Genomic DNA, 21,491 nt, shown 5'->3' on the forward strand with positions numbered 1-21,491 from the left:
TCAATATTCAGTCACAGGGTTCATTGGACATGTTACCAATTGTGTTAATGTGCTGGACGTTTTCTCTCACTTCCAACTCTGTTGCAGAGGCAGAGTGGTTATGCTCTGTAGGTATATTCAGCTAAATCAGCAGATGTAACAGCTGTGCCTTTGCAACAGGTTAAGAAGTATTCCACATACCTCCAATGAGCCCTGGGCTTAGTAAATCCCCTTACATTAAAGCATACCCACCATATTTAAGAAGTTTCTTGCACCTCTTAGATCAAATGCATTGTGCTAGTCTTGCAATTTCCGTGTTGTTGATCTGAAAGACACCAAAAAGACAATATGTTGGTAATGTATTACGGAAATGTTTAACATGTTATGCTTTTCCTGTGAATAGAAACAATACAGGTTAATGTTTTTCACATTGTCTAACTGAAAGAATAATTGTTAGTTGCAGGAATCCTGTTGGAGGAAAGATTTTAAAAGTAGTTAGTTTCCGGTTTGTAGAATATTTTGTTGCTGTTGTGGTGTTCTGCATGTTTGCCTTTTGGATTGGAGTTTTGGCGTTAGATGAGGATCTTCTTAATACGTCTTATTTGAAAGTTGTTTTTACTCCGGTTTTAGGAGGTTGCTGTGCTGAAATAATTTAAAGTTGAATGTTAAAAATGTTTACATATATTTCAAATATGCTAGTTATTCCTGTGAAATGAAAGACTATGCTTTACATTTCAATCACAGTTTTAAAAAAAATCCATTTTATGTTTGTGTCTTTATTCTTCCTAAAGAAAGTGAATATTGGTAATTATTTGCCTGTTTGGACTTGGAAAACATAGTTAACATTTTTAATGCAACTGTTTAAGAATTTGGTTACCTGATTATTTAATGATTTGCACTTTGATGTTGAAGTTGATTTGTGATCAGTGCGCAACTTCTCTGTTTTTATTGATGGATTGTTGAAGACCTAGTATTTTAAAACAGAAAATGGTAAAGTTTTGTTGTGAAAATATTTAAACTGTCTATCAGTGTTCAGCACCTTTCCCAGGTTGACCTTGGGTGGTGTTGGGAGTAGTAAATCTTTTCCCCACCAGTGTCCAGAACCTTTCTCGAGGTGGCACTGTGTGCAGTTGGGAATACTAAACCTGTCCGTCACCAGTGTCCAGCACCTTCCCCGAGTTGTCCCTTGTTGTAGTTGGCAATATTAAATCAGCCCCTACCCCCCTTCCCAGTATCCAGAACCTTCCTCGAGTTGGCCCTGGGTGCAGTTGGGATTAGTAAAACTGCCCCCTCACCAGTGTCCAGCGCCTTCCCCGAGTTGGCCCTAGGTGAAGTTGGGAATATTAAGTCTGCTCCCCATCTCCCATTCTAGTGTCCCTGGATGCAGTTAGGAATAGTAAATGTGCTCCTCACCAGTGTCCAGCACCTCCCCTGAGCTGGCCCTTGTTCCCACAGTTTTTCCAGAATGGAATTTACAGTAAAATATTTATTGGCAAAAATGATGTGTATTTGATATATGAATATTTAAAATGTTAAATTATCTAACTTCACCTTTAATAAGGGTCTTTATTAGGTTGTCATTGTAATGTAAATATCTCGGTGGTAAGGAACAGTTTTTGAGAGAAATTATATCCAGCGCTAGAAAGAAAATTAAATGTAATGTTAGTACACATAATTTCTAGAAAGTAATATATTTATATCATTTTTGCAGTAGCAATGCTTGTATATAGTGATGGGTGTCATTATGAGAACGAACACTGTCAAATGTTGTCTGCTGTTCAGTCATGTGTGTCTGGTCTCCTCAGAGGTTACTTTTACACTGATCACAAAATGTTGGACGAAGTTTATATAGTATTTTTGAGGTCAATTAGCAAATCAAATCGAGCTTTATTCGATCATATACATATAATCATACAAGCAAACATCAAAATCTATAAAAAAGATAAATCACAATATAAAAATACAGATCTCAAGGGAATTATAAAACTGTACATTTTAATATATTTATACAAAAAAGGTTTAAAAGGGGAAAAGCCCGTCGGGGATCAAAAATATACTTTTCCTCAGCCACACAGCTTTCTTCAAAAAGCTAGAAACCCTCCAAGCCACAAATTCATTCTCTAAATATTGCTATCGCACGAGGGCTGGACGACATTGTCTTAGGCCAAAGTATCCAGAGTTTCCTTAATTCATTAAAAAATTTACAAAAGAAAAGTAAGGGAATGGTAGACTGTTCTGATGTAGAGTCATACATACAACGAGGGAGTTCTCTTGACCAGTCATTCATTAGCGGGATAGTCAAAATTCTGTGGACTATTCCTAACCGGAATCTCATTAATAACATTCTGTCATGATCTTTGGAGACAGAATTTAAGTAAGGTTCCATGTCGAAGGTTGTAAGCCTTAGCTGATGGTAGATGACTGTGGGTTTTGGACCTTCAACCACTAATCTTGCAGATCCCAATATAGCCAAACAAGTTGACATTTGGGTCATTGAGTTCGGTTTTAAGTAATACTCAGGATGACCAAGATCTTTGGCAAACTGGAATATATACCTGAGCCAAGGAATTTTCAATGCTCCATCTAGCTTCATGCAATCGTGCAGGATATCGCAATTTAATTGGGTCTGTTCACTAGACCAAATTCGGTGCCAAAGGAGTATGGGCTCAAGTTTAATAAGATCCATAGTATATGAAACACCCAACTCCTCATGGCAAACAAAAGAAGATGTACCAGGTGGACACCAAGAATAAAACGAAGAAAGAGATTTTCTACTGTTTGCAGGGAGGTGGGATTAGAAATGCCCCAAACCTCAGCCCCATATACCGCAGCCGATACACACTGAGCCTTGTATATTTGTATAAGCTCCCTGGGTGGTTTCCTCCCTAATCTTTTGGTAAAGGTGGTCAAGGCACTAATTAAGGGACAATTTTTTCTGGGCGATTGCTTGGCTCCAAGTATCGTTGTAGCTAAAAAGGACACCTAGATATGAAAAGGTCCTTGTATTAGCTATCTTGCTTCCCTCCAGAAAAATGTCCCGGCCAGTAGTGCTCCGAGACCCAGATACACAATTCATTGTAAAGGTCTTAGAGAGGTTTATTTTTAATCCCAGGTCGCCCATAAAGGCACTAAAACTAGTCAGGGCTTTTTGTAGGCCTTTGCCTGTGCGCGCTATAATGACCGCGTCATCGGCGTAGAGGAGAGCAGGAATTCCTCTCCCACCAACTTGCGAAAAAGTCTGAGCCCCCCTTAAGAAGTGCGTCAGCCATGCCATTTATATATAAGTTAAATTGTCAATAATATGTGCTTGTATCTTTACAATAAATGCATAACTAAATCCATGATTTAAGTGCTGTATGGATTTTTATATTTTTATCATGACCTTCTCATGTACAGTGGTCAGCCATCTTGTTACGTTCCAATTTTTTAATGTAAAAAGACCCAAAAGTGTTATTTTTCTCTATTTTGTAAAATTGTCATTTACATAACTGATTTAGTTTATTTCCATTATAATATTAGTTTTAAAAAATGTACCTTTTAGACAGAAAAAAGTGTTGTAAAACTATTCGTGGTAAAGGTGTGCATGGTAAAGGTAGTTTTAATTATATTGAATGCTAATGCAAGGTCAAGACATGCATGGTAAAGGCTTGTGTTGTAATGTCATACATTCCTCTGTAGATATCTTAAACTACCAGGAAACTACCCATTGCTTGTAAGTGAGTACTGCTTTACAGTCTATGCATAGCATGGGTACAGCAACACATGCTACAAACTGAAATTGTTATTTAGCCTGTAAGCATCTGCCTATAGCTTGTAGCGCTGTAGATTCACATGCACCCATTCTGCTCCTCAGAAATGTGTGGTTCCATTTGAAGATCTCTTTTATTTATTAATTTACTTTTATAATACGCTTGTGCACCACAAGGAATTCACTCGCCCCTCCATATTTACTTTCACCCACAGTACGGGAAACAATCTAACATGGAGTCTGTGTCCATGCAATAGTGAAAGATTGTGTCGACTGTCTATTCTAGCAAAGTGCTTCCTATCTATTAGTTACCTTTTTAGCCTAGTAGACCATATCATGTTATCTAGAGCACATTAATGCCATCCTTTTTTTCTGGTTTTCTGTACCCCCATAGGTTAATGTGCCAGAACAAGTCTCTAAATTGTCTTTTTCTTAGGATTGTGTATGAGACTAAACTTTGCATGTTTTATCATCTTGCAATCTGTTTGACCAGGAGTGCAAGCTGCCACCACTGTTAATTTTGTCAATGCCCATCACCATGTCTGTCTAGCCCAAAAATAATTCTGTATATTAAAATCAGTGATATATTATTTTGATTCATAAAACCAATATTACAATGGCATAGTACATTCATGTGTTTGTTCACAATGTACCCTTCACTGTAGGTATTTACAATGACATACAAAATATACACGTGTTAAGGTTTTGGCAGTACTTTTAGTGATCTGTATTGAAATATTCCCTGTTGAATAAAATATTTACTCTCAGAAATGTGTTCATATAGACCAAACATCTCAATCAGTTCACTTTGATTCTGAAATCTGATATTTTACTGTCTTTACAGGTTTTTATACTCTGCACTGTGTGCTCGGTGTTCGATGCCTTCCTTTATATACCTTTCTGCACTATATCGATAATGGGGTATTGCTCCTCACTGAAACATGTGTGACAAGACTTTTGAAAGGTAAGAGTGTTTAAAGCATATTTATCAACTGACAATGTACCACATCGAAGCCGTGTTACTACCTTGTTTTGGAATGCATCCCATCTAACACAAATCCCCAGTCTGTCATCTTCATACAGTTCTCCCACCCACCGCCAACCCAACCAGATCCTCCTACCCTCCCATCACCCAGAGGTAGCCCATCTCCAGAGTCCACACCCTCAGCATGCTTGGCTTTTCTCTCATCTTCAAATTCTTGATCAAAAGGCTGTGCACATGAAACCTCTTGGTACAACTTTGCTTGCTATTTTGCTGACTTGGGTAGGCTAGTATTGGGCTTCTCAACCATACAGTGTCTGAACACTGTACACCAGTGACTCTCAACTCAACAGGGACCATACCCTCTGTGGTAATAACTCGCCTGCTCTATATCGCACAGAGACACTTCTGTTCTGCCAGAAGTACCAAAAATGATGGGGAGTTTCATATAACAGCATGCACAGGGTAATTGGCCTTCATGAGGGATCTCAGCACGACCACCTCTATGCACTTGACTAATGCCCTCCACTTTAGCAAAGTTTATATCCTTCAAAATGTCAGAGCAAAACTTAACCAACTGCGTATAGCTGCCGAAGTTATGAATAATGGTGCCAATCTAGCTAAACCCTGCCAGCACGTGTTGGCCCAGGTGGGTTAAAAATGGGAAGCTGGCTTGCTCAATGCCATCTGTGGAGGACACTGGAGAGTGCGTCTCTTCCCTGTGAATGTTTAGCAATGTTGTTGAGCCTACATAGTGTTCCTTCCCATTACTCGGATATGCCGAAGCGAACCTGTTAGAAAAAAATCTTGACAAGACCAAAGTTCTGTCTATAACTGGGAACAAAAAGCTGCATACTTGGTTCCTTGGAACAAAGGTTGTCGCAAACTGTTCAGAATATAAATACCTTGGAATATTGTTCGACAAAGGAGGTCGCTTCTCGAACCAACTAGAGGCAATCAGGAGGAAAGGGATGCTGATAGCTACCACGCTCAAACAGCTAAAGTCTAATCTGAATGGTCCCACTCTTCTCCCACTGCTCCGTGTGGCACAAGTTAAGCTAGAGTCATCTATTACATTCGGCAGTGAGGCTCTAAAAGGCATAGACGCGAAACTGCTGGACACAACCATTGCAAAGGCCTACCAACTTCTCTTTAACCTGCCAACCTACACCTCACAAGCCCAGATCCGGCTGGAGTTTGGACTGACCTCCCAAAAGCTTGCAAGAAGAGGCTCATACATAAAGTGCTGGCAGAAAATAAAGAACTCGCCAGAAAATTCACTTAACCATCTGCTATGGCTAGACCTAAGCAGCTCTCTTCAATTGCCGGCGAAAACGTTCCTAGAGGAATCCCTGACTGTTACAGGTCTTAAAGAACTATGGGAAACTCCTTTACCGCATGTGCAATTCAAGCGTGTTGTAAACAAGAGCATAAAAAGTCAATCGCACTTGGAAGATAAAGCTACCTTTTCACAAAGGCGGCACGCATGGATGACTTTGTATACATACAAATCGCCCGGGCTACAGGCATACTTTGGTCTGGGGTACGACAGGAAATCCAAAGAAGCCTTTTTAAAATATAGGCTAGGAATTCTACCCTCTATTCCGCATCTGCAACCATGGCTGAGAAGGGACTGTGGGACAAAATGCAGGCTGTGCGGGGCAGAATATGAAGACATTGAACACCTACTATGCATCTGCCCAAGGCTGAAAGAGGAAAGAGTAGCCCTGTTAAAAACTGCCTTCAATGAACAAAAAATCCGCACATGTAGACAAGCGGTTCTTGTTTGTTTCGACCCAGGCCTTCCCCCATTAAACGGGAAGTTGGTCAAATTCCTGAAATGTCTGGAACTGAAACTAAAAAAATCTGGAAGACGGCACCAGTCCGGACTAGCTGAAAATTGGCCAAGACATCACTCTACGACCACACACCCGTACCAAATTGCTTTTATCAAAGTTCTCTTGTTTTAAAAAATAACATATTTTTCTTACAATCTTTTATCTGAAGGCATGAGCTATCAATGTACTTTTGTTATGGTTTTAATTAACCGAAAACAATAAAAAAAATACTTACCATTACTTGTCATCCAGTTAGTTGCTCAGCTTCTGTTTCAGCTGAAGTTGGCAATTTCTTCCTGCTTTTTTCTACAGAATTTGGTACTTTATATATCATGGTAACTGTATGTGAAGAGTCGGGGAGTGTATTTAGGAGCTATTCAAAGGTCATCAGCCTTCTAGTAGGCCCTTAATGCTTAGGAGTAGCCCCTAACTAGCCACTGGAAGCAGTGCCAGATACAGGTGTTGCATATATCAAAACCCCAGTCTCAGAAAAGCACCAAGATCTGTCTTTGTCCTCCTTTCACCACTGTTTGGCACCCCTCTCAAGACAACATGTAATTGCGTCAGCTCAAGAGATCCTCCTTACTTGTGTTGATAACAATGGCAACATTCCTCCCCACACTATTCTGAGAGGCTGGAGAAAGCTGGTCAATAATCTGATGGCCCTCACAGTCCACCGACAAAGTGTGGTCATCTTTAATGCCTGTAGTAGACATTGTCTTAGATTACCGCCCGAGTTAGTCATTTTAATCTTAAACCCTGCAATGGATTTAAATACTTTCAGTGCCTGCAGTAGAACCAGCCAGCCATAACCTAGATGAATACCCGCCAGAAGGATATTTTGCACAAACTTGGCTGTTGGTCTTTGCCTGACACACTGTGAGTCTCTAAGTGCCTTCCCTGGGGTGCTTCAGAAGTGTACTCCTGTGGTGGAATGGAACTTAAAGGACTACGTCAGAAGGCGAAACTATGACCAAGACTAACCTGATTGGTGTGTCCGACGTGCACCTCCAAACAGTCAGCCTCAAATTGCCCCAGTCTACCGCAACGAAAAAGCATTGGCGCTTTGTGCTTTTTCATGCTATATTTACTTTAAACTTTAAACATTCATATCTCCGGTTCCTCTTATTGGATTTTTGCCACTTTTTTTAATTACATTTTACTCTGTTTTTCTAATTAGGTTGTGGATTTCTTTTGTTTTGCATTTTTACTTTATTTCTGTTTTGGTACTGCATGAAAACTTTACGCATTGTTTTATCTTAAGCCTGTCTTCCCTGTGACATAGCCACCGGGGGAAGGAGGAGAGCAGTGCTCAAGGTAGTTTCGTGACATGGAGGGTTACCCTGACAAGGGTTGTGATTATTCATTGAAGCAGGCAGTCAACCACCCCAAATAATCCAATCTCTTACATCACTTGACAGGAAATAGGGTGCTTAATATTTCCCTTCTTTGCTATCTTGTTAGAGGGCTAGTAGAAAAAGTGTCATAAAAAGGTTTTGGAATGACACTTATGTTGTTCATTGTTCACCACGTGTATCTCCTGTATATAAAAAACTGTCTACTTTAAGTATTTTCAGCTCAAGGTATTGTTATTGTTCTTCACTGGGCCATTACTGCCCCAATTGTTATATATCATTACTGTGATCTCAAACCACTCTTGTAGTTGTAGGATTCTTTGAGACTGGTCTAACTTTCTCCCCAAGATCTGCCGGTGTCTGCCCTGAGAAGGTAGCTTTTCCCCAAGTGTGATCTCATCCCTGTCACTTCTCAGAAACCAAATTACTGAGAATCAACAGTTGAACTCTATAAGGATACAGATGCTGCTGGACAGATCCTGTGAGTTTGGTGGCTGTGACTGATCCAGCGGGCTATAGAAAATATGTCATAAACAACGCTACCCAACTTCATAACCCAATAACAAACTCTACACTAACTCATGGACCCATCCATAAACCTGACATATTTGGACCTACTGAATCAGGTGGTCAGAATAAATCTATATACACCTAATTTACAAACTATATACAATATTATACATTAGCGGAAAGAATATTGTCATTATAACACATCCTTGTTATTTAAACGACCACCATAGGCGACGTGATCTAGCTAATAGTAACCCACACTTCTGAATAACCAAGACCAGCTTGTTTGTCAAAAGTAAGATTTTATTACTAAATTATGGTATATAAGTTGATAGTTTTATAAATGAATTTTATTATCATTAAAGTAAACATATTTGTAAAGAATCATGAGAAAAAGCAGTTTATGCAATTAATTCAAAGTTTAAGAGAATTATTAAAAGTTTAGCATTTCTAAAACCTATGTCCCTAGCTGAGCTAAAATAATAGAAATTAAAGTAAAGTTCTTTGAGGATTCTTACGTGCTCCACGCAAAGTCCGACAGCACATCACCCTCATCGGAAAGTCAGAAAGCAGCAGCCAGCCCATCCCTAGGGGCATGACTTTTTATACCTTTCTACGCTAACTAAACTACTCAAAGGAAAGTTTTCAGAAATCTTCGACGTCCCATTGGCTGAGAGTGACAAGTGACATGTCACCCACATTACAAAATTTCCATCAAGTCATTTTTCTTAAGGACCATTGTCTCTTCCGAATGCAACCAGGAGCTTCCTAGGTTTGCAACATTTGTATATAAATGTTCTCTCTCTGCGTCCATTGACTTCCGCGGATGCCAAGTTAAGACCGACAAAATGTTCACTTTCGACCTTGGCCACGTCCGACAGAATGATGACAGCACATCAGTTTTTGCTTTGTGAATGCAGCTTTGATAAACGCTTTATTTCAGAATGGGCGTCTCGTGACTTTTGCAGAAGTACATGTCAGCTCTTTTCTGCGACTCAAGTAAACTAGGCCCAAAAGCAGGCAACTTAAGCTTTCTAGTATAAAACAAACACAAGAAAAGTATTAATGTAAGAAATAATGTAGATTCTGTATCCACCCCTTGGTTTACTAATTAATTAACCCACCCGATTAGTCAAATGTTACCTAGCAAATGCAAACAAATAAAGCAGCGTTTATATCTACCAATCCATAAGACTTATGTGCACCTAGAATAGTAGAAATGACATCACGTAGACAAGGGAAAGCAAAATAAGCACATGCTTCTTTTAATTTTTGCAGCAGTTAGTAATGACAAAAACGAAAACAATAAATTATTTTATTATTTTGCACGAACAAAAAGATGCAACAAATATGCACGTTTATGAGCACACATGTTAGTCCCCCCATGTGTAAAGTTTAATCTAAGTTGTATTAGCACGACATATCACAAATTATTAATATTATTATTTATGTTATGGAAATGTGACTTCGCGAGTTTAAACAAAATTTTGTTTTCTATCTCGCTCCATCAACTCCCTCATCTGGTGATTAACAAATCACCACACCAGCACCCAAAATTTTGTAATTTCAACTTCCGAGAAAATGATTCAAATTCATTTGTGTCAGTAAATTCTAAAAGCCAGTATCTGCAAAATCCTCACGATCTGCATAACGTTCTCTATGTAATTCCTGTAACTCAATCTCCCTTTCTTCTTCTTTTCTAAGTTTATAGATCCTCTTCTTTTCTTTCAACTGTTTCTTTCTTTTATGCAACAAACAACCTAATTTGGTCAAAACAAAAATGAATAATATAATAATCAAAGGTGCCAGAATCTTGCCAAGAATTGAACTCCCAATGTCATGAAACCAGTTTTTAATTGCTTGGAATCTTTTAGAAAGTTTCCCTGTAAAATCTTCTTCTTCTAAAGGAATTATTTCAGAATGCATTTGTGTAATGTTCTTAATGTACATTTCAATATTCTTACTTTCATCGGGTATATATGTGCAACAATGTTGTACATGTAAAATGCCACAGACTCCTCCCTCTTTTGCTAAGAGTATGTCTAAAGCAAGGCGATCTTGAATTACCATGGATCTAATTGCAATAACTTCAACATTTACTAATTGGAATCCATCAGCAGTATCAGTTGATAATCTATCAACTATAGTGGACAATTTTCTGATTCTCCCCGCATTTAGGGTTATACCAACAAAAGGTATCACTGCTTGAAAAATATCTCCCAGAACTTCAGTAAAAGTTTCTCTTTTAACTCTATTTACATAATTATGAATTTTAAACAATCCTTCTGAATCTCTGTCAACATGAAACACTTTAGGAAAAACAATTCCCACATAACAAGTTCCATACCAATGGTCTGGAAGGTTGTAGTAGGCTTTGTCACCACAAACAAAATAAATCCCAGGAAAGATTGGATCCTTTCCACCTTTGAATCCCCAACCTCCCATAATCTGATAAGTATCTTCACAGTTACTTGCACCAACAAAGTAATTATCAAAAAGTGTGTTATCTCTTCTAATGCAAAGCTTTCCACTAACTGGTTTGTCTATGTGAATTGCAACATTTTCAAGCATTTTGCCATTTAACTTTTCATCCTCTCTTTGCCAGAAGCTTGACTTAGTCTGCTTGACTAATTCATTCCTTTTATAAATTGCTCTTCTTTCCTCGACCATATTCAAAAACTTCTTTCCTTCAGCACTTAATTTGCAAGTTAGATTATTCTTATAAGCATACTCATATGTGAGTTCATTAGTAACAAGGAAATATTCTCTCATTTGTTTTGCCTTCTTGTGCTTATTTAAAACATTTTCAATCTTGATATTTGCAAAAATCTCGTAAAAATCTGAATAATAATATTCTAAGCGTCCAGTTTGATAAAATAAGCTAGTTAACACACTGCATGTTACACCATAAGTGAGAGGAAGCATATTATATGTTACTCCCTCAGAAACAGAAGCAGGTAACTTAACGCAGACATAGCAGTCTTTTGCATCCATTACCTTAACATATTCACTCAAAAGCTTTGTGAATGTATTACTTGAAAAATCACTAATTGTTTTATCTTGATGAATGTTAGGTTGATGATCAATAACTTTTGCAGATGCACTATGTTTAGTTTGGCTATCCAAAACTTTGCTTGTTATGTTAACTTTGTGTAATTCTCTATTCATCTCTAAAGGAATAATCACAGCTAAAACCAACCAGAGCAGAATTAAAATGAGCAGACACACCAGAGTCATCTTACAGCATCTCTTAAAAACAGTACACCTTGAAGTGTTCTCCTTAACATAAGGCATTTTTGGTTAGTTTAGCCTCAAAATAAAACAAAAATTTTAAAATCTAAATTTATATTTACACCCCCCTTTTAAAATATTTTTTTTTTTTTTTTTTATTTTTTTTAAACCCTAAACAAGATTTCTTCGACCTTATGTCATACATAAGTTTCTTCAACTAAACAGTTTTTCTTCGACCTTACGTCAACTAACAAATTTTCTTCAGCCTTCTGCCAAATTAATATTTCTGTACCTCAATCATCGTCACTAATTTCATGAATTTCGTTTTCTTCTTCACTACTATCATATATGTCAATAACAGGTGGAATTACTAAATAAGTCCACTCAGGAGACTTGTATTTCTGGTTTGGTCTTATTATTCTTTTTCCTTTTCTCGACACTACTTCAATTCTCCTTCCAACTCCAACTTCCTTTCCAGGACTCTTTTGACTACTGATTTCTTCAACTTGCTCTCTCGGTTTCTTGACTAACCTGACTCTCAATCTTCCACCAGGCCAGTAGTCTGCTTTTCTCACGTACTTTTCTTTTGGTTCAGAATTATTTGATTCTGACTTCCAAGTCCTTTTCTTTTTGTTTCTACTTTCCACGTCACTTTCTTCAGTTTCGTAGTCTGAAATTTCAATTGACTCAGGAACTTCTCTATTCGGCAATTTCACTCCTTCAGGAACTTCACTTTGTTTTCCGTCACTGGTACTCGGTAATTCGTCTTCCTCCTCCTCTTCAATTACCCCCAACTTCCCAGATTTCGGACTTCTGTTCCTTACTTCAGAGCTTGTTCTCTGCCTTTCGATACTCTCCTGGTCTGAAACTTCTTTTTGTTCTGCTTCTTTGTCTTTGACAGAGACAACCGAATCCTCAGTTATCTTTCCTTTTAACAGATTCTCTTCACCTTCAGAATCTATTTCAATGATTTCCAAGTCTTTTCTTGTCACTGGTACAGCTTCCAGATGTCGACTTTCTTGTCGATCTTCAGAATCTGGATTTATTTCACCTTCTGTTCCACCTTCTGCTTCGGAATCAGAATCATCTGTGGTGTCACTTTCAACATCAGAACTCTCAGGAGTTGGTACTGGAATAGTATGACTAGGATGAATCCAGCGTTTCAATCCTCTGCACTTTACAGCATTAGTAGTGACCAAAATTATTTGCCTAGGCTTCTGCCATCTAGGAGCCAGACAATTTCTTCTCCGATGTACTTTTGTTCTGACCCAATCGCCAGGTCTCAGATCATGTGTCAAAACTTTTTCATTTGATTGTGCTTCAGTTCCCACCTGATTAGACACAGAAGTTACCATATCAGATAACCTTTTACAGTAATCCAAAATAGCACTGTCATTTATGCTCAACAGTTTACCTACAGGTACAAAAGCTTGCCTCATAACTCTTCCCATTAAAATTTCATGAGGACTCAAACCTGTCTTTTTATCTGGTGTACTTCTTAATGACATCAAAACAAGTGGAAGAGCATCAGTCCACTTTACACCTGTTTCAAGACACATTTTTCCAATTCTGTTTTTAATTGTTCCATTAATTTGTTCAACCACTCCAGATGCCTCTGGTCTGTATGCACAGTGTATTTTCTGCTCAATGCTTAAAGCTTCACAAATTAATTTCATCAGTTTGTTATCAAAATGGCTTCCTCCATCACTCTCAATAGTGACTGGAAAACCGTACCTTGGGATGATTTCTCTGAGCATCAGTTTTGCCACTGTAACTGAATCACAATGTCGTGTAGGGAAAGCCTCTACCCATCTTGAAAATAAGCAAACAATTACAAGCACATATTTCAAACAATTGTGTAAGGGCATTTCAATGAAATCCATTTGTAACCTGGTAAAGGGACCACCCTCTCGACCAATTATTCCTGTCCCCACCACTGATTTTCTGTTTGGATTCATTTGTTGGCATGACAAACACCTTTGACAAAAAGATTCTGCAATTGTTCTAAACTTGGTGTTGAACCAAGTTTCTCTGAAAAGTCTAACCATAGAATCTCTTCCCAGATGTGCTGGACCATGATATAATCTGGCCATGTCAGCAATCAAGCAATTTGGTAAGACCACTCTGCCATCTTTGTAAACCCACACTCCATCCTCTTCTCGTGGTCTACAATCTGATCTTAACCATAAGTCTTTTTCCTCATCATCTGCTTCATTTTGTAAATCTCTAATCTCATGCCATGTTTCTACAACTGTTGTTAACATTAATGAATTTGAATCAGTTTCTTTACTCCTCTCCCGATTGTATGCATAACCTTTTCTTGCGCAGTACTTAGCAGTTTCATCTGCAAAGGCATTGCCCTTGGAGATATAATCAACTCCTTTAGTGTGCGCTGCACACTTAACAATGGCAATTTCTTTTGGTAATTGTATTGCTTCAATTAATCTTTTAATAAAGACTGCATTTTTAATTGGTGACCCTGCTGATGTCATGTATCCTCTCTGTGACCAGAGTTGTCCATAATCATGCACAACTCCATACCCATACTGACTATCAGTAATGATGGTAACTCTTATATCTTTCGATATTTCACATGCACGAATCAAAGCAATCAATTCAGCCACTTGTGCTGAACGAACTCCTTCGAGACATGATGCTTCTTCAACATCTTTAACTGTACAAACTGAATATGAAGCTTTCAAGACACCTCCTTCGGATCTTAAGCATGAGCCATCTACAAAGTAGACAAAATCCGATTCAGACAAAGGTCTGTCTTTGATGTCTTTTCTTGGTTTTGTGCAGAACTCCATGACATCTAAACATTCATGTTCTGTTTCAATGTCATCCACAATTTCAGAATCAGGCAGTAATGTAGAAGGATTCAGATTCAAACATCTTGAAATCGAGACATTATCTGCTCCTAGTATGATTTTCTCATACTTTGTCAATCTGCTACTGGTTAAATGTTGAGTCTTACCTCTTGTCAGCAATATTTCAACCGAATGAGGCACAAAAACTTTCACAGGAAATCCCATAATGATTCCTTCACTTTGTTCAAGACTAATACTTGTAGCTGCAACTGCTTTTAAGCAACCTGGTAATGCTTTTGCAATAGGATCAAGAACTGCAGAGAAGTATGCAATAGGTTTCTTTAGATTTCCATGTCTCTGTATCAATACAGATAATGCACATCCTTCTCTTTCACTGCAATACAATTCAAAATCTTTCTCATAATTTGGCATACCTAAAGCAGGAGCTTGGCATAAGCTCTTTTTCAGGTTCTCAAAAGATTCCATCTCAGCATCATTGAGAATAATTGGATCTTTTACATCTGACTTTGTCAGTCTTTGTAGTGGTTTTGCAATTACTGAAAATCCACTTATCCATTGTCGACAGTAACCAACCATTCCTAAGAACATTCTGACCTGTCTCTGTGTTCTTGGAGGCAACATTGCTTGAATCATCTTTATTCTCTCAATCGTTACTTGTCTTTTTCCCTTTGCAATTCTGTGACCAAGATATTTTACTTCTTGTTTGCAAAACTGTAACTTAGCTGGAGACACTTTATGTCCCTCATCTGCAAGGCGATTTAACAGAATTATTGTGTCTGTCACACAATTTTCTCTTGTCTTTGCAGCTATTAACAAATCGTCAATATACTGCACTAACGTAGACCTACCAGGTAAGTCTAGGTTTTCTAATGATCTTTTTAACAGTTCATTAAAGATTGAAGGACTCTCTGTATAGCCCTGAGGGATTCTGCTTCATCCGAGGGTCTTACCTTGGAATCTGAAAGCAAAGATTTCATAACTGTCTGGATGTAAAGGAACCGTAAAGAAAGCATTGCAAAGATCAATGACTGTATACCATTCAGCATCATGCGGAATCTGGTACAGAATTACTGCTGGATTTGGAACCACTGGACAACATGGAACAACAATTTGATTAACCTTTCGCAAATCCTGTACGATTCTAAATGTTCCATTTGCCTTTTTAACTCCCATAATTGGTGAATTACAAGGACTACTCTCCATTTCCTTTAATACGCCCTGTTTAATGAAATTTTCAATAATTGGTGTAATCCCTTCAATTGTTTCTGCTTTCATTTTATACTGTGGAGTGTTTGGAAATTCTATTCCCTGCTTCAATGTAATTTTTACTGGATCTATTTTTCTCATTAGACCCATTTCTTTCCCATTAAAATCCCATATTTCAGATTTTACTGTTTCCCTGAGCTCTTCAGGCAAATCTTTCTTTTCCAATGCAGGAAACAATTTTGTTTCTTCTGCTTCCATCATCATCATTGTCATTCTGTACAAACCATCTTCCTCCATTGTTTGTAATTCTACTCCATCAGGAGAACAATATATTCGGCAATTCATTTTACATAGGATGTCTCTGCCCAACAGATTCACTGGACTACTATTGCAAACCACAAATCTGTGTTTGTCTCTGTAATTTCCAATTTCAACTGGAACTGGATCAGTTAAGTCTGTTTTAATTTGTTGATTACTTACTCCAACAACTTGGATGGTATCCCCAGAGAGAGGTAGGTTTTCAATTTCCACTGATCTAACAGTAGAACGGGTAGCACCAGTGTCCACTAGAAAAGTGATGTCTACATCATTAACTTTCCCGTTTACAAAAGGACCAGACTGGTCAACCTCAAGAGTGGCTCCAACAACACACTCTTCCTCCTCTCCCGGGCACCGTCAGCAATAATCATCAGAATCACTGTCTTGACTTTCTGCTAATAGAAACTGTTGTGAAGCATTTTGCATTTGAATTCTTTGCTGCTTTTGCTGCTTTTGTGGTTTTATTACCTGTTCATTTCCCTGAAATCCCACATTTGGATTATATTTTTGAACTCCCCCACAATTCGGAAAAGGTGGTTGTGGCAATTGATCTTGACGATTATTCACCTGTTGTTGTTGCTGTTGCTGCAACTGTCGCTGAATGTTAAATTCGTTTAACCCCTGTTGCATCTGTAGCTGTTGCTGCAGTTCAACACCATTCTGCATCTGTGGATTCAATAAGGGACTCTTTAAGTTTTTAGGAGGATGAGGACACTCGTCTCTCCAATGTCCAATTTCGCCACAATTAAAACAAGGTAATCTCTGTTTTAACTCCTCAATCTTTGGGCTAAATTTCTTTTGGAAATTATTACCTTTAAACTTTCCTTGTATCTGGTTCGTATTTCCAGTTTGAACAAAATTAGTGTTCTTATTACCCATGCTGGCAACCTGTTGCTCAGCTACTTTCACCTGTGCCCACATCGCTTTTTCCTTGAGCTTCTTCTGTCTCACTTCTAATTCATCGCTACAATACTTAGCTTTTCTCAGAATATCATCCACAGAAAGTGATTGCCATCCTACAATGCTATTTCTGATCATGTCTCCAATTTCAGGTTTTAGTCCATAAACAAATCTATAGACAAAATGACTCATGTCTTTCTCATCTAATTTTTCATAACCACTGTATTGTTTAAAGATTAACAGTAGTCTTTCATAAAAAGAATGAACTGATTCTTTTGTTTCCTGTTCTGTCCTCTCTATTTTAACCCAATCAACTTCTTTGGGTGGAATTTTGTTTTTCATCCAAACAATTACTTTTTCGTAAAAATCCATTACAAGTGGATTTGGAGCACCTGTTTCTTTGATTCGCTCAGGTTCTGTTTTTGGCCAACTAATTGATATTTTACATTCTGTCCAAAGATCTGATGGAACGACAATGTCGAAAAATCCATCTAAATCAATCCACAGAACTTTTGACACTTTGATAAATCTATCAACTTGCCTGTACCATTCAACTGGTTTTTCCCTCAATTTCGGAAAGTCATTTGTAAATAACAGAATGTCCTGTCTCGACCAAGGGACATGAACATATCCTCCACCTGCAATTTCTCTCATTGGAAATTGTTTTGACAATTTTTCCAATCTTTCATCTTCCTTCTTTTTCGTCCATTTTACTCTCCACTTATTCAGTTCTCCTAGCTTTTTGATGTAAACAATCAAATCTTTTATATGTACTATTCTTCCCATTGAGTTCAAACTCTCAATGTCACTTTCTGAAAAATCTAATCTGTAATGTTTTGCAAAGTTCTTTTGTTTGCTCACATCGATTTCAAGTTCCGCTGCTAGATCCTCTAATTGATCATATTTGTTTTTCGTTTTCCACTGAATACTTTTACAAATGAACAGTAGTTCATCATCTCGATAGTAATTTAAACTATCTGGACCAATTGTTCCGATTATTAATTCTTCGATATTTGCTTTTAATTTAGCCACATCAAGTTTTGGTGTGGTTACCCTGGCTTCAGGACTCCCTACATCTGATACAGCACCCATTGGTGTTTTTGGAGATAAATCCTCATTAAAGGTTAAATCAGGCATTCTCGATCTAGAAGAGTTTATTTCAGATAAATCTGAATAAAATTTTTCAGCAACCCTTTGAATTTCTGCATTTAGTGGAATAGTTAAACCTGTTTTGCTTGATTCTTTTTGGTCAAATACAGGCTGAACAGGACCAATCGTTACTGGAACTGTCACAGCTTCCATGCCTTTTGTCATTCTTCTAATTAATTCCTCTTTAGATCTCAAATATTCAGCAGAATTGACATCTTCAACATTTCTTGCCTCTCTGTTATAATCTTTTGGAGCTTCTCTTGCTCTAGGAGCCATTGTAAAATGTCTACCTTCATTTCGAGCATTATCGAATTCTGGTCTTCTAGGAGTTTCAATGATTTCACAATTGTTTGGATAAAGTTTAGGAGCTTCATTAATTGGAGGTGCACTCGGTGAAGTTTCAGTAGAAACCACCGGAGTAGACCATGATCTAGGAGGTCTCAAAGGCTGATTCTTTCTAGCTGTTGTATAAATTTCTTCCATAACAGCATCTTCAGATTCACTCTCCATAGATTTCCCTGTAGGAGTACCCATTACCATTTCTTGAATTAAATACAATCCTTCACTCATGTTTCCCTGTCTCCACATTCTCAATCTATCTTCATGAGTTTCTCTTCTCCATGGTGGATTTTTAGAAGGTCTTTTAATTCCACTAGCTTCTCTTTGTAACTGATACATCTCATCTTCCCACTCAACTAAAGCTTCAAATTGAGTTGGTCTCGGTTTTGGAACAAGAGCATTCATTTTCTCTCGTAAATTTCTCAAGACCTTTACATTAAATGAACCATCATCAGGCCAAGTTAAAACACCGTCGTTCTTAGTATAGCGTTTCCAACTATCAAACCATAAGACAGTATGATATCCATATTCACCTTCCATGTACGCTGCAGGTGTTTTATACTTATGAAGTAATTTACCACCTCGCGTTTCGATTTTCTTGTCAGGCAAAAATAAATTCTTAAACTTTTGAAATAATGTTGGCTTTTTCTCAACATGTTTAAAATGATAACTCATTTTTAACCCCTTCGCTGCTAGGCCTTTTCCCCTCCTGTGCTGAGGCTTTTTTTGGCGTTTTGGAGTAGTGCGCGCTTAGGCCCTTGTAACTTTTTGACCACATAAGGTATCCACGCCAAATTTGCGTCCTTTTCTTCCAACATCATGTGGATTCTAAAGGCGCCCTGGGTTTGTGGATTCCCTTGGAGGGGGCCCAGAAATTTAGCAAAATATAGTGATTTTTTTGTTTTTTTCAGAAAAATGGGAAAAACGGGCTGCAAGTGAAAGCCTCTGGGTGTTTCCCTGAAAATGGTATCACAAAAAGGTTTGTGGGGCTGAAATCTCCATTTTCTCAGCTTTCAGGGAATGACAGACTTTTGTCAGAGAACCGAAATTTTTCACTCAGTTTTGGCATTTTTCTGGGACATAGCCTATTTTTGCTATTTTTAGAGCTTTCCACCTCCTTCCAGTTAATGGTAGAAATGAGTTTGAAAGCAATAATGGATCCTGGAAAGCTTTACATTTTCGAAAAGTAGACAAAATTCTGAATTCAGAAAGGGGTCATTTGTCTAAATCCATGAAGGTTTCGTTATAGAAACTAACAGTTAGATATTGGAATATTTGAAATTTTGTTGAAAAAAACAGCCTTTTGTCTCAACGTTTTCACCTATAACTTTTTCTAATTTTGACAGCTCTTGGAAAGCAATATACCGTTACATCCGTTAGACCTTCCTGGTTGTGGGGATATATAGGACTTGTAGTTTCACCAAGAACTCGACGAACCCAGATCCAAAAAGTGAGCAGCAACTTGCAATGGTATTTTTTCATTTACTGGGTATAGTGCACTTTGTCTTGGAAAATGTATACATGGAATAATCTGTATGAAAGACACCTATGTATTTCTGAATTGGGTACAAATTATAGACTTCAGAAACAGTATATAATTGCACATTTTCAAAGTTGGGAATACTCATACTAGCATGAGAATTATTGGTCATTTTTCATAAAGATTTTTTTTTTACTCAATGTCTTTCATTCAAAGGGAGAAATGCATGAAAGCTCAATTGGTAATAACAGTTGATTTACAAATCTGAATTACCCCAAGTGTCCCGATAAAAACGGTACCTCACTTGTGTGGGTCGGCCTTGTGCCTGCGACAGGAAACGGCGGAAAATGCAACGTGGTCACACCTAAATTTAGCAGTTACAAATTGACCCTTTTTTGGCAAAGTGCCTACCTGTAGTTTTTGCACCCTAGCTCTGCCGGCACCTAGGGAAACCTTGCAAACCTATACATTTTTGAAAAGTAGACACCCAGGGGAATTCAGGATGGGGTGACTCGACTGCCTACCACCAGGTTTTGTTACCCAGAATCCCTTGCAAAGCTAAGTTTTTCACAAAATAAACACATTTTCCTCACATTTCTGTGGTGGAAAGTTCTGGAATCTGCGTGGATCAACAAATTTCCACCCACCCAGCGTGCCCCCAGGTCTCCCGAAAAAAACGGTACCTCACTTGCGTGGGTAGGCATAGTGGCTGCGACATGAAACAGCACAAAACGCAGCATGGTCGCACCTCAATTTCCCAGTGAAATTTAGCACGATTCGGACAAAAAGACTACCTTTTGTTTTTGCGCCGTAGCTCTGCCAGCACCTAGGGAAACCTAGCAAACCTATACATTTTTGAAAACTAGACACCCAGGGAAATTCAGGATGGGGTGACTCGCCTGCCTATCCCCAGGTTTTGTTACCCAGAATCCCTTGCAAACATAAAAATTTGACCAAAAAAACACATTTTCCTCACATTTCTGTGGTGGTAAGTTCTGGAATCTGCGTGGATCAACAAATTTCCACCCACCCAGCGTGCCCCCAGGTCTCCCGAAAAAAACGGTACCTCACTTGCGTGGGTAGGCATAGTGGCTGCGACATGAAACAGCGCAAAACGCAGCATGGTCTCACCTCAATTTCCCAGTGAAATTTAGCACGATTCGGACAAAAAGACTACCTTTTGTTTTTGCGCCGTAGCTCTGCCAGCACCTAGGGAAACCTAGCAAACCTATACATTTTTGAAAACTAGACACCCAGGGGAATTCAGGATGGGGTGACTCGCCTGCCTACCCCCAGGTTTTGTTACCCAGAATCCCTTGCAAACATAAAAATTTGACCAAAAAAACACATTTTCCTCACATTTCTGTGGTGGAAAGTTCTGGAATCTGCGTGGATCAACAAATTTCCACCCACCCAGCGTGCCCCCAGGTCTCCCGAAAAAAACGGTACCTCACTTGCGTGGGTAGGCATAGTGGCTGCGACATGAAACAGCGCAAAACGCAGCATGGTCGCACCTCAATTTCCCAGTGAAATTTAGCACGATTCGGACAAAAAGACTACCTTTTGTTTTTGCGCCGTAGCTCTGCCAGCATCTAGGGAAACCTAGCAAACCTATACATTTTTGA

The 21,491-nt window shown here is 38.4% G+C and overlaps 1 protein-coding gene across 2 annotated transcripts in view; it reads left to right on the forward strand.

Moving 5' to 3' along the window:
• The window catches only part of GSAP (gamma-secretase activating protein), a 725,614-nt gene that overhangs the window by 596,475 nt on the left and 107,648 nt on the right, over positions 1-21,491 (forward strand). For both annotated transcript variants that reach the window (XR_013608568.1, XM_078679324.1), the window contains exon 27: positions 4,572-4,691. Coding sequence is in view for 1 of the 2 variants with exons in the window: in XM_078679324.1 (XP_078535450.1) it covers positions 4,572-4,691 (120 nt within the window). In the remaining variant the exon portion in view is untranslated. The remainder of the gene's footprint in view (positions 1-4,571; positions 4,692-21,491) is intronic.

Source organism: Lissotriton helveticus, chromosome 1_1 (genome assembly GCF_964261635.1).
Source record: "Lissotriton helveticus chromosome 1_1, aLisHel1.1, whole genome shotgun sequence".
In the NCBI taxonomy this organism is placed as follows: domain Eukaryota; kingdom Metazoa; phylum Chordata; class Amphibia; order Caudata; family Salamandridae; genus Lissotriton; species Lissotriton helveticus.